The sequence below is a fragment of the Haemaphysalis longicornis genome, unplaced genomic scaffold (genome assembly GCF_048455015.1).
Source record: "Haemaphysalis longicornis isolate Haplotype H1 unplaced genomic scaffold, Haemaphysalis longicornis Haplotype H1 scaffold_2, whole genome shotgun sequence".
In the NCBI taxonomy this organism is placed as follows: Eukaryota; Metazoa; Arthropoda; class Arachnida; order Ixodida; family Ixodidae; genus Haemaphysalis; species Haemaphysalis longicornis.
In genome coordinates this window covers 32,048,905-32,063,305 of record NW_027526295.1, presented here as the reverse complement: position 1 = coordinate 32,063,305, position 14,401 = coordinate 32,048,905, and the positions used below count along the sequence as shown (strand labels likewise).

At 48.2% G+C, this 14,401-nt stretch overlaps 1 protein-coding gene across 2 annotated transcripts in view; it reads right to left on the bottom strand.

Annotated features, from left to right (window-relative positions):
• LOC144168824 (arylsulfatase B-like) overlaps positions 1-14,401 on the bottom strand; it is a 123,252-nt gene that overhangs the window by 14,326 nt on the left and 94,525 nt on the right. For both annotated transcript variants that reach the window (XM_077697810.1, XM_077697811.1), the window contains 3 exons: positions 8,459-8,587; positions 6,085-6,211; positions 2,756-3,046 (listed from right to left, as the gene is read on the bottom strand). In XM_077697810.1, coding sequence (XP_077553936.1) covers positions 2,756-3,046; positions 6,085-6,211; positions 8,459-8,587 — 547 coding nt within the window. The remainder of the gene's footprint in view (positions 1-2,755; positions 3,047-6,084; positions 6,212-8,458; positions 8,588-14,401) is intronic.

Sequence of the window (14,401 nt, the reverse complement as noted above, 5' to 3'; positions counted from 1 at the left end):
ATAGATGTTCTCTTGGGCCGTCATCTTCGTCTATAAATCAAGCCATTTTCCCTTCATTTCAAAGTCGCAAACCGTCAGCCACTTATCCATTTTGGAAGTGACTGCGTCAATTGTTGCTATCGGCCATGCATTCAGCCAAACCTTCATCGTTGTTACTCACCTCGAGAGCGAACGACTTCTTCTAGAGAATGACTTTCTTGTGACATCAAAAGTCGTGGTTCACTGGGGTGCAAACACCTTTCAGGTGCCCATGACTCAGCGACTTTCGAAGATTAGCCACGTGAAGCAGACATACATTCCAGCCTTGAGTCCGGCCAAAGCTAAGAAGAAGTTCACAAGCCCGCATTTGATTGTGTTTCGTATTTCTCCAGAAAACTATGAGATTGAACTCATGGACAGTTCCTGCCATGAAATGCTTAAGGCGGAAACCTAAAGCCATACTTCTTGCCCATTGCACAGTTTTCGCAGCCGTGTTGTGACTCTAAAAACCAAGTGTTTCTCGTCTTCACCCCGCAGGATAACGTTACACATCGGGGGACATGTTTTTCGAAACCCCCAAAATGGGGCGTAATTCTTAGCGTACGTGCAATTCGGACGCATTTAGGTGCGGCTGTGACTCTCTCTCCCTTCTTACCATCACGCTGGCGCTGCAGCACCCGAGGCCACGAATGCGGCCGCTCGAAGTGCTCGCCCCCGTATGATCTTTGGGATGGCTACGTAGTTGGCAACTTTGAAGGTTTGGAATCAAAACTTTGTTTGATAGAGCTACGCCGTGGTGTGTTTTCAAAATTAAGGGAGTAAGGCAGGCGCATCAGATTGAGAAGCGCCTTTTTTTCTGACTGTAGAAGCGTTGTGTGGTCTCTGCGACCCTGGCCGATCTTTCTCCCCCGATGGCTCACTGCATCGTCACAACATTGCTGTGTAAAAACCTCAAGTATGATCAGCACTAAATTCGCACAGGCAACGAATAACCTTTTCATAAAAGCACGCGCCAATTTATTCGTGGTGAAACCGTGCAAATACTAAAGGAGAAATGTGGTTGTTCCCTCTTCCATAGGAATCGGTACAGCACGAAAGTGAACTGTGCCTTCACAGGAGTATTTGAATGTTTATGGTACATCGATATGAACTTGCACATCGCTATTAATATTTCGTCGGTATGGCACCCTTACACGCACAAACATTAGACACTGGATTAAAAGAGCTGGAGCATTGCGTAAATCCTACTGAAACCACAGGTGCTCGCAAATCGTGCGAACAAATCTGAACTAGTGGTCAGCGAATCGTTTGGTGAAATCGCGATCGGCTACAGTGAAATGAGCATGATTTTCGGGTCGGCAGCAATCTTGTGGGTTGTCTTGGCGAGCGACGACCTGCTGGCGGGTCGCTTCGGGAAAGGTGCGACCACATTGGTCCTACTCAGACGCTTCCATTGCGACGAGCTCAGCTTGTGGAACACGAGAGGCAGAGTTTGTAGCACGGTTCTTAGCGTTAGGTGGGCAGATAAACACAGCAGCTTACGCTGCTGTACGCTGCCCTACCTAGGCGCCAAGTGTCGGCGCTCATTAGCGTCATGACGCAATACTTCGCGTCACCGCTTATAGGTGGGAGTACCATGTGAATGGAGAAGTTAGAGGGAAGTACATAAGGCGAGTTCGTACATAAGGCGAGTTCGTACGGGCTTGACTTTTTGGCCCAGTTAGCACAGTGTGACACACCTCCCGTTCCTTGCGCCACAGGGGCATTTGCGAATTTTTCTGGTGATGTCATTTCCCCTCGTGGATATAACGTCGGTGAGGTTTTTGTACCCCGGCATAAAACACTTTCTCGCTAAAAAGCGCAGTAAGTAACTTGAAATTGTCGGCAACTTCCTGAATCCTCAACGTCGCATGGGTGCGTGCTGGTACAAAAACTGCAAATAAAATGGTGATTGAGCGCCGACGTTATGTAAAATTGAATTCCTTAGAAACGGAAGAACAGAGATTCTTTTTTAAAATAACGAATCCCACGCATAGTCAGGAATCCACGTAATGCGAAGCTTTGGAAGGGCATAGCCGGCTTCAAATGAACGTGCGCCGGGGTTTATTAAGAGTGTTATGTGCCTAGCGAAGTTAATAAATTTTAGTTGTGGCGAGCATTGCGAGAGTGTCAATAAATATTAGCCGCAACAAGAAATTTCCAGAGTCTCAATCTACCTGGCGAAGTCGCAACCACCATGAACTGCCCAGAACATGCTACACGCAGGAACCTGGGCTTTCCCAGGCGCCCTCCCTTCCCTCCCCCCCCCTCCCCCCGGCATGCCGTTTCCCCTGACTGCGCCGTGGGCGGAGTACGGAGAGGGCAGCGTTATCTGAGGAGATAAAACCCAGCGCCGCACCATAAGGAGTCGGCCGCCCCTGGAAAAGCCGGACTAGAACCAAAGCAAGTTATGCTTTTAAAAACCTACACATAAGAAGGTTATCTGCAGATTGGATAGATAAATGGATGGATGGACGCACGGACGGACGGACGGATGGATGGATGGATGGATGGATGGATGGATGGACGGACGGACGGATGGATGGATGGATGGATGGATGGATGGATGGATGGATGGATGGATGGATGGATCGGCAGACGTACTGACAGACGTAGGGAGGGATCACTGCATTGGTGGAGGCTTAGACGAATCGAGATGGATCAATTGATTTGTGTGTTTATGTTTGCCTGCGTGCTTCAACCACGCGTCAGACCGTACAGTTGTGAGCGCACCTACCGGCCACCTCGTACAGAGTAGGAAGCCAATCGGTGAAGTGGAAGAAGCGGTCATAAACGGAGCCCCGGTTGAGCTGTGGGGACCAGACAATGCCAGGAACCCTGACGCCGCCTTCCCACAGCGTCTCTTTCTCGCCCTTCAGTGGCCACGAAGATGAGGCATCCAGGTCCCTGGCGCTCGATGCGGCGCCGTTGTCCGATGCGAACACCACCAGGCTGTCCTCCAGCATTCCCCGCTCGTGAAGCGCCCTGAAGACGGCGCCTACAGACTCGTCCAACGCCGACACCATGCCTACGGCAAAATGAGGACACCTAAGCGTGCTTCAAATGCGCTGAGTTTTCGGAAGTACTCTTCCCCGTCTGAGCACCGCCTTAGCAACTAAAAATTGAGTGGGTAGGTGTAATGGGATGCGTAATCACGGTCGGGAGATTTTTATATACAAGAACTTTTGATATTACGGGCCATCCTTTTGTTTAGGAGGACTTTGAATATAGGGGAGAGGTACAGTTTCGTTCAAACATCCTAAGGGAAAGTATTCAACTGTGATAGTCCAGCGTACATTCCACCAAAGGTACGTGTGTTGTTCGTATGGGCTATAACTGAATTCCGCCCATGCCTGCAGCGTTCAGGAAGTAAGCAAGCATCATTGTTATATTTTTGCTTGCTAAACAACCCAGGAAGACTTTTTGTGGTTAGCTAGGCTACAATATTCAATATTCGGTGGATACGAACCTGAAATAAAGCACACTGAATATTACTGTTAGACACAGGCGCTCACTCAGACTGATTCATTTCAAACTCTACATGGCAGTGAACCAGGAACCCTTGCGTGAAAAACAAGCAGATGAGGTGTTTCAGCAAACAAATAAAACACCTGAACGTTCCACGATACGAACAATAAGAAACCCTAGCGGCTTGGCTTTTGGGGGCATTGCCAGAGGAGGTGGTTCATGGTTTGGAGCACTCTAAAAGTAGGGCCTTGGGTGAGGAGTACAGAGCAAGGTATATGCCCATCCTCAACATTGCAACGCAAATTATTCTTCGCCGGCAAATCTCCTTGGTTGTGAGCGGGCTTTCTGGTCTTCATAATCGCACCATTCGTATGCGCCATCAAAATATTTAAAATTACAAGTATTTTCTAACATTTCACAGTCCTCCTCCAGTACATTCAGACAAGGTTTTTTTTTCTGGAAATCTCCACCTAATTTATAGCATTTCGAAGTATCCGCTTTTAATTATTCCTATTGAAACAAACCTTTGGAGTTAAAAGAAGAATTAACTTGAGATGAGATGTGTCTGTAATTTTAAGTGCAATGCACTTCTTAAGCGACCCTGCACCTGCGTCCACCGGCGATGTCCGCGCACGGGGAGATGGGCGCGCGCAGCCTGGCCGCTGACATGGCACATACCCACGTGGGGGATTGACCAGGAATCTCCTCGTCTTCCTTGGCAACGGGGGAGATGGGCGCGCGCTGCCTGGCCGCTGACATGGCACATACCCACGTGGGGGATTGGCCAAGAATCGGGCGTGAGAAGGGCTAATGCACCTGCTTAAAGGAGTACTGACACGAAATTTCAAAGCTGAGATCTGCTCTAGCAATCAAGTACAAGGACAACACAAATAGGTGTCTGTGAATAAATGCATCTTTCTTTCTTTGTAGTTGTGTGTGTGTGTGTGATCTCTCTTTCGCGAACATTACCGAACCGCGCAAATTCAACTCGTGCATTCGCACTTTCACATTCTTCCCCTCGGAGAAATGCGGGGAATTTTTATCAAAAAAAACCTTCAGTCATAATATTGTGGATCCAGTGCTATCCGAAGCAAAATGCGGATTTGACGCTTCTAGGGAAGGTAAGGTTACCATTGTACTTCAAAGCTTTTAATCATTTTCGGAGCAGCTGCTGTGTCGTAGCTTCCAAAGTGTAGCATCACAGAGCAAGAAGCCGCGAGTTCAGTTCATGGTTGTGAAGGCTTCCTTTCTTACGGGTACCAAAAACATCAAATCTCGTTTGCCCAGATTTTGGAACGCATCAAAGGTACCTGCGGGGTCTAACAGGTAGCCCTCTAATAATACCATTTTACAGCTCAGGTTTTCCTTCGCCCTCAAACACGATAATTAAATTTTTATCTTCAATTCTTTGCTGAAGTCAGTCTTCCATTCAGACTTTTCTTCATGCCATGAGAGCAAGCCGCACTAATGTTCGGCCTGCTCGCTTCCCAGTGTAATTGTACAAGCACAGCAGTTACCCACTGAAACAAGGTTTCATAACGTTCACACACAAACTAAACAAAAGTCGAAACTATTTGAATCCATGCTTACCTCCCACGTTTCAATAGACATATCAAAGTGCGTGACTAATCTTCTTACGTTCCGACATTCGAAACTCCACAACTTCGTGGGTTCGTTTCCGCTATATCGCACCGATTCGCGGCACCCATGTGGAGATATGCACCGCGCTGACACGTTTTATCATCAGCTTCTCGTAATTTTTTCCTGTGCCCTGTCCATGGAGCCGCGATCGTACAGCACGTACCCTTATATACTTCCTTCTTTGAAGTGTAAAGTTAGTCTGAATGTAACGGCCTTTCATGCGCTGATTGCAGTTCAATTCCGTGCTTCTCTGTCTTCTCTCGCAAGTACACTTGGATTCTAGATGCAACCACTTTCATCGCTTCCCTGTGCAGATCCCATGGCCCCTGGACAGTTTGCAACGTTCCGTTGCCCAAGCAATTATCCTAATTTCTCAGTTGTTAACTGGAAAGTGCGGCTCAGTGGGGATCGCAGAGCTTATAGCTCGGCCTCCAGCAGTGGCGCGAATTATTTGTGGCTCAAACCTGTTACTCTAGCAGCGGTCGGCAAACTTCGCAAAACTTTCTCTTTACCGCTCGCTATATAGTGCAGCGCAGCACCATGACGTATCCGTCGATGGTGTGGGTGGAGCGTCCATCGACAAACACAGCGCTTTTCGAGCTCCGGAGGTAGCGCAGGAAGATATTCAACTGCCATGCGGCGGTAGCACAAGACTATATGAGAAAGCTGCAAACGATAGAAGAGCCATGAAATAGCATATAGTATTTGCAAAAGACGTTCCTCAGTACCAGGCGAACGATGTTAAGGTTCTGTTTAGTTTACAGAAAGTTCCGATATAATTCCGATGTCGTGTTTTTACGAATTTTAACTGGTCTAAGCAACTGAAATTTCAAATTTTGTAATTTACAATGAAAGCAGATCCGCAACGTCATTGTTATCGAGTGACAACGCCGCCACCATAGCTGATATTAACAAAATATGCAGCACAATACCTGAAATAAAAGCAGCATAGCTTACCTGCGTATAAAGTTCGGTTAGAGTGCCCGATGCTTTCATATCCTTCCAGGTAGTGCTCTGGAACCTGGAGGTGCTCTCTCTCTGTGGCGAAGTGAGGCGCCAAGTGGGCCACGTACAGGAACATGGGCTGCATCCACACACTCACACAGCTCAATAACTTGCTGCAGCGGACAGCAACATAGTAGAGAGTTTTAGTACAACGTTTGATGCCTTTGCGTACGCTAAACACTAAATTTTTGCGTCCTGCTACATAAACACCACGAGGGGATTTTAAATGCAGAGCATTTCTTTAACTCACGATGTCACCCGGCGTTGGTGTGCCTCGGCGTCCGCAACAGCCGTTCCAGGTGCGCCCTCTCCCCCACTCCTCCTTTCCCGCATCACGCTACCCTCCTCGCTCTCAACAACAGGTCCACACGCGTCCCCCTACACTATAGAAAAAAATAATACTTACCGGCGCCTGGTTTCGATCCCACGACCCTGCGGGCGGAACGCAAGGTACATGGTGCTCCACCCACTGCGCCACAAGGCCGACACAGAATGAAAGGCTACGAACGCGCCTGATGTCCTTGACTCATTCAAACTACGTCAAGAAGCTGCTGATACAACGCATTCATTACCACCAATTCCCCAAACACTAAACGTTAACGCAATACACCCACCCCCTATGCGACGCATTTACTCGAGTTCCCCTCGCGGGGAGATAGGCCTTTTTTAGTAGAGCATCTCATCAGTTTTGCGTAGCGACACCCTATTGTATACGGCGCCATCTGTTGAATGTGTTGCGAAATGACGCACCGGCTGATCTTCTATCGGAGTGCCAGAGCGCTTGCACATTTTACGAATATCCAAACAAGTGGAAGCAAACGCTTTCTTGTTAGAATTTGAATGCAACACTGTCACAGCACGACATGAATATTCTGTTACCTGAGTACGTTCCATAAAGAAAGCGTTGAAGTCCCGCGGAACTTCTCTCGTGCAATCGCACAGAGCGGCCTGAACCGAATGCCCGGGTTGGACGCATACATTTTATTCAACTTCAAAACAATCCAGAGATGCGTTTATATTCGGCACTTACCTCGCTCGCGGTTTGCGAGGTCGAATAGCAAGTCACTTAACTCTGGCGCGCAAACGGCGAAGGCTTTTAGCAACGCACACATTATATACCCGATGCGAGGTTGAGTTGTACGTCGCTCGAAAATGATAATCCAGAGCATGGGAAGCACTGTCCACCGGCAGAAGCACGCACACACACACACACACACCAACACACACACACACCAACACACACACACACACACACACACACACACACACACACACACACACACACGCACACACACACACACACACACACACACACACACGCACACACACACACACACACACACACACACACACACACCGCTTCGGTGGCTGGCCTGGCTTCAAAACTTCGTTCAGACAGTCAGCGATGTCACGACGATACAGAGCTGCACGAGGGGGACGTGCTAAGCACTCGGTATATTTAAAAACACAGGAGCAAGGAGTTTTGTCCAACGGAAGCAAATTGCAGTCGACAGAAAAGCGGAACCGTGGATGGTTGTCGCGCTTCTTGCCGCCATGTTGGAAACGCAAGCGGCCTCACGTACGCACGCTATTTCGCTGAAATAGCGTCCGCTCGTCTTACGTCCGGTAAAAGCAGAAGCGGCTTAACGTACGGCGCATGCGCAGTGAGAACGACGCAAAGATGTAGAGTTCGCTAACTGTTTGCGTACGGTTGCGTACGTTATTCTAAAACTCTCTAGTGTTTTGCGCGGAGATTACGGACAACGAGATCATGCGGAAAGTGACCGCGCTGCCGAAAAGCGACTCTGACTCCGACTCTGACACTCCCGACCAAGCGCTACCCTCAACGCAAGACATTGCCAATGCATTGGCGTTGTTGTCTAAGGTTTATCAAAAAAGCGTGACGCCTGCAGACGTGCCAGCAGACGTTCTCTCACGCAGGAGCAATTTAAGGGAAAGAACCATTCGCGATTTCTTCAGTCCTATTTAAATGAATTATAGATTGTTTTCGCAAATCGTGGATTTTTCGGAATGCTCTTTTATTCCGGCTAGTTTTTGTTCCTCTCCAGCTCAGAAAAATCGTTTGGCTACTTAGGGATACCGTGGGTACATTCGTGTTCTCACTAAAAGCATGCAAAGAGATAATTCACAGAGAAAAAAAAACGTCGAGTTTTCACCCTTCAACACGAGCGGCCCCTTAGCGTTACACAACAGTATTTTATGGGACATCGATTTGCTTAAGTACTAGGTGGTCAAAAACTACAGGAAGCTTTTCCGCATGCTCCTGGTGGCTAGTTTATTAACGTAAACTTGGAGAAAAACAAACCTTGTTCTTGTCGTGAGTCCTGATTATGGACTCCGCTTCTTGGCTCACAATGTCCGTGTAATAAGCTCCGTCATCGCTCCTGGACACCGACATGCCCCGCCGGAAATCCAACCCAAAGGGCATTCCTTTCTGCACAAAAGGGTTTTCTAGATTTTGTTTTCCAAAGCAGGCAGTTATGCTGTACAATGGTTCGTGCTTCGGAGGCACAAAATAACAAAACGATCATTTTTGCCGAGGGCTTGTTTCAGTTCGTTATGATAGAGCTAAATAGTAAAATTTCTAAAGCAAACATGCCTGAGAATTTCAAGTATTGAAAAAATAGTAATGATGTTCACTACATAGTTAGTCTGCCTTAGGTAGCGGGGCAATGCCAGTACCAGATCAGTTCGAATATTGTGTAAAACATGAATACAACCTAGGCCAAACATATGTATAGTGGAACCCCGCTGATACGTCCCCGACCCACGACTACCCGCTTCTTACGACGTATCGCCCCGGTACCGGCAAACTCCACAGAGAAACAATGCATTAAAACCCTGAATACACAACGCTCGGGCGCACGCGACCCGCTTCATACAACGAACCCTGACGGGGCTGAACCAGCATTTTTGGGAACTTGACACCGCTTCGCCGCCTTGTCTCAAACCCCATTAGGTTGGGCTTGATGTGCAAACGTCCAAAGCTGGCGCAACCACTTGCTGAACAGACACTTACAAGCACGCCGGTGCTGCCGGGCAGAAGTTAACCTTCGACGGATCCACGCGGCACCAGAACGCCAATGCGGCATCCGCGAGAAGTCGAAGCCCAGGTCCCGGCGGGCCGTGAGTTTCAAGACGCTATCGAGCCAACAGACGCGAAAACACATACAAAGCAACCTTTCGGCGATAGCGGAACACCCGCTTTTTCTCGACCGCTCGATCCGAGTTTCTTCCTTTAAGGACTCTCTCTCTCTCTCTCTCTCTCTCTCTCTCTCTCTCTCTCTCTCTCTCTCTCTCTCTCTCTCTCTCTCTCTCTCTCTCTCTCTCTCTCTCTCTCGCTCTCTCTCTCGCTCGCTCTCTCTCTCTCTCTCTCTCCCGTCTCTCTACTCTCTGCTTATCAGTCTTTCAAAGCCGCGTTGTAGCTCCCCTACGTTCGTTGCCGCCACTTTTTCCATCGCCTCCTTGTGGCCATGTACTGTAGTTCATTCCGCGTTGCATTCGCAGTTTCGCACCATCACTGAATTTGCGCGACCGCGTCGGCTTTATCTCGCGCGGGCGAGGCGCAGGGCTGCCGGGCTGACGGAGACGCCATGGAGGAGAACAGAGCCCAAGATAGGCTTTTTTACATTTCAGTGAGTGGGTTTAGCGCTAGAACGCGCTAAATATAGTATTTCGAACAAATTGTTAGCCCACCTGTCTCGTGAGGATGCCTACTAGGCCGGCATTTACCCGTACCCCGACAATACGACATCCCGGTCATATGACACTTTCGCGCGGTCCCTTGAAAGTGGCATTATGAAAGTTAAATATATATATATATATATATATATATATATATATATATATATATATATATATATATATATATATATATATATATATATATATATATATATATATATATATATATATATATATATATATATATATATATATATATATATATATATATATATATATATATATATATATATATATATATATATATATATATATATTTATATATATAGCCTTAATATATAATTTATATATATAGCCTTAATAGCTCCCAGGGTGTGATCTCTGAGTCAGATCTAATGAATGAAACTGACACCGATCTGTTGGAACGCCTTAAGGACCAAGGTGTGACAGCAGTGAGGCGTATCATGATTCGTAGAGATAACAAGGAAATCCTAACAAAACATGTGATATTGACTTTTGACCATTCCACAGTTCCTGAATCAGTACATGCAGGTTTCATTCATTGCCCCGTCAGGCCATACATCCCCAACCCCCACCGGTGTTTTAAATGCCAGCGGTTTGGGCATGGCACTACCGCCTGCCGTGGTCGACTAACATGCGCCAAGTGCGCACAACACGATCATCCATCAGACAACTGCCCATCGCAAACCCTCATGTGTGCTAACTGCCAGGGGCCCCACGGGGCCTACTCTAGAACATGCGAGAAATTCAAACAGGAGAAGGAGATCATCAAGGTGAAAGTCACTGAGAACCTTACCTTCCCAGAGGCGCGAAAGAGGTTCGCCTCTTTCCCCCTGGGGAGGTACGCCGACGCAGCTCGCCGGGGGGCGGAGCGGCGTCTCGTTTCCACAGGGACCCAGTTCAGCGAGTCTGACCTGGTCCCTCCTCCGCCCCCCCCCTGGGTTGCCTCTGGCAGCCCAACCCGCCACCACGCCGCTTGCTGAGGCAGCAGCGGTTGTGGTGGCAACCTCTTCCGTCGGGACCGGTGCCGCTCCCGCCTCTGTCTCCCCATCCTCCAGTGCGTTGGAGGGTACCGAGGTGATGGACACCACGGGCCCCGCACCGGTTCCCACCGCCACCGCACCGCCCGTGCCACCTCTGGCGCCCCGGACGCCCTCGGCGGTGGCGGCTCAAACGAAGGGCTCCCGAGGGGGGGCCAAGTCCGGGGGGCCCGGTCCGTCGGGCACCCCTCGGACATCCGACGACGACATGGATGTCGGGCCGTTCCTGCCTGCAACGCAGCGCAAGGAACGCGTCCCGACGCCAAAGCCTCCCGACAAGCCAAAAAAGACGAGAGTCACAGCCCCGAAAGACGACACATAAACAAACACACACACTCCAGTAGCTCCAACACTAAATAATGGGAAGAGAAAACATAATTCAATGGAACTGTAGAGGCCTTCTTAAAAATCTTGACGATGTATACGAAATACTGCATGCTAATCAGCCAAGTGTGATGTGTCTTCAGGAGACGCATTTGAATTCCAAGCACACAAATTTCTTAAATAGGTACATGGTCTTCAGAAAGGACAGGGATGGCTGCACACACTCTTCGGGCGGTGTAGCCATAATAGCCCGGAAATCCCTAGCATGCCACCCTGTCGCTCTCAACACCGTCCTTGAGGCTGTAGCAATACGCACAATAATTTTTAATAGGTTGATAACGGTATGCTCCATTTACATTCGTCCTGATGATGCACTTCTGAGCTCTGACTTCGAAGCGCTGGTCGACCAGCTGCCCGAGCCATACATCATAACAGGCGACCTTAATGCACACAACTCTCTTTGGGGCTCCTCTAGAACGGATGCCCGAGGTCGCCTGATAGAGAAGTTTCTTACATCTTCAGGAGCATGCCTTTTCAACAAAAAACAGCCTACATACCATAACTTAGGACACAATACATACTCGCATCTTGACTTGGCTATTGGTTCCGCAGTTCTCTTTCCATGTCTTGAGTGGGGTGTGGGCACGGACCCATATGGTAGTGACCACTTCCCCACTTCATTAACGTATATAGGTATAGGCCCGAGCAGTCCATCTTCCCATAAAAGGTTTAATGAATCAAAAGCAAACTGGAGCACATTCACACAAACATCTCAACTACACCACACATCCATAAAACACCTACACGTGGAGGAAGCCGCCCAACTCGTCACGGCGCACATCCTCGACGCTGCCGAAAAGTCCATTCCCCAGGCCTCCAGTGGGTCCCGCACCCCAAGGAGGCCCTGGTGGAACGAGGACTGCAGGCGGGCGCGAGAGGCCCAGAACAAGGCGTGGGGTGTCCTTCGCCGGTTCCCCACGTCACATAACCTCATTTCTTTTAAACGGGCAAAGGCTTTTGGGAAGCGAGTGCGTCGTGAGGCGAAAAGGGAGAGTTGGCGCTCCTTCCTCACTTCCATCAACTCATACACTGACACGCGAAAAGTCTGGACACGAATACGAAAACTAAAAGGACAACAGACACACAGCCTGCCCCTGGTTAGTACAACAGGGGACACACTGGAAGACCAGGCTAACACACTTGCACAACACTTCGAACACGTGTCCAGTTCAGCACACTACACCAACACTTTCATTAAACACAAAGCATCATGTGAGAAGAAGTCCTTGCGAGACACTAATAAGTCGAACTCATCCTATAACAGCCCCTTTTCACTTCATGAGCTGAAGGTCGCACTCGTTACTTGTAAACCTTCAGCTCCAGGTGCAGACAGGATTTCATACACAATGATACAAAACTTACATGCAGACACACTTGAAACACTTCTTCACCTCTACAATAAAATATTTCTGTCGGGGCACATCCCACGCTCTTGGAGGGAGGCCATAGTAGTGGCTTTCCTAAAGGAAGGGAAGGACCCTTCCTCTCCCGCCAGTTATCGCCCCATTGCCCTGACAAGCTGCCTGTGTAAGCTCTTCGAGAAGATGATAAACAGGAGACTCGTGTACTTCTTAGAGTACAACGGTCTTCTCGAGAGCTGTCAGGCAGGCTTTAGGGCGGGGCGATCTACGAACGATCAACTCGTTGCGTTAGAGTCATATATTAAAGATGCTTACCTCCATAAGCAGTACTGTATGACAGTATTCTTTGATCTTGAAAAGGCGTACGACACTGCTTGGCGGTACGGCATCCTCAGCGATTTGAAGTCCTTTGGTATGTCGGGTAACATGTGGAACACGCTTGCCAGTTACCTCTCTGAAAGAACGTTTCGCGTGCGAGTTGGAACTGCACTCTCGAGAGTTCATGTGCAGGAAAACGGTGTTCCGCAAGGTGGAGTCTTGAGTTGCACGTTGTTTATTGTAAAAATGAACTCTCTTCGGAAGGCTCTGCCACCAACCATTTCCTGCTCAATCTATGTAGACGACGTGCAATTATCCTTTAAGTCTTGTAACCTGTCTATCTGCGAGCGCCAAGTCCAGCTTGATGTTAACAAGCTAGCTGGCTGGGCAGATAGCAACGGTTTTAAATTTAATCCAGTGAAGTGTACTTGTGTTTTGTTTTCGAAAAGGCGCGGCATTCGGCCGGATCCAGACATCAAACTCAATGGTGTCTCAATTCCAGTCAGAAATGAACACAAGTTTTTAGGTGTAGTCCTTGACGAAAAGCTCTCGTTCATTCCACACATAAAACAACTTAAACATAAATGCTTAAAGGCCATGAATATACTCAAGGTTCTCTCCCACTCTTCATATGGGGCTGACAAACAACTTCTTTTACGTGTTTTTACCAGCCTGATAGGTTCACGATTAGACTATGGAAGCGTTGTTTATGGGTCAGCAAGTAAGACATCCCTGAAAATGCTGGACCCAGTGCTTCATCTGGGGCTCCGGTTGGCATGTGGCGCCTTCCGGACTAGCCCGGTCGAAAGCCTCTATGTGGAGTGTAATAAGTGGAACCTACAACGTCAGCGAGCATACACAGATCTTCTTTTTGCTTTTAAAATTTCATCTATGCCACACCATCCTTTTAAATCGGCTTTTTATGATACGTCTCAGACTGCACTACTCCTAAACAGACCATCGTTCTCTGCGCCCTTCTCTTACAGAGTTAGAGAGGAAGCGTCAGAGCTTTCTGTCTCCTTTTTAGACACCATACAAAGTTCTCAAACAGATTTTATAGCATCATGGCATCTCCGCCCTGTATCATGCGACACATCCTTCACACATGTAGATAAAAACCGAGCTCCCACATGTGCAATTCTGCAGCACTTCTTGTATTTGCAGCAGAAGTATCAATTTTCTGAATTTTATACGGACGCCTCTAAAACTGCCACCTCTGTGTCCTGCGCAGCGCATGGGCCCGGCCTTAATGTCACTAGAACTCTTAACAGTAATACCAGTATCTTTACGGCAGAGGCTTATGGTGTACTTCTTGTTGTTAATCATATCCTTCAAAGTCACATCCCACAATCCATTATATATACAGACTCCCTCAGTGTCGTGCGGGCGTTGTCGTCAACAAAGTCTTCAAAAAATCACGTTGTAAATCTAATAGTCAAG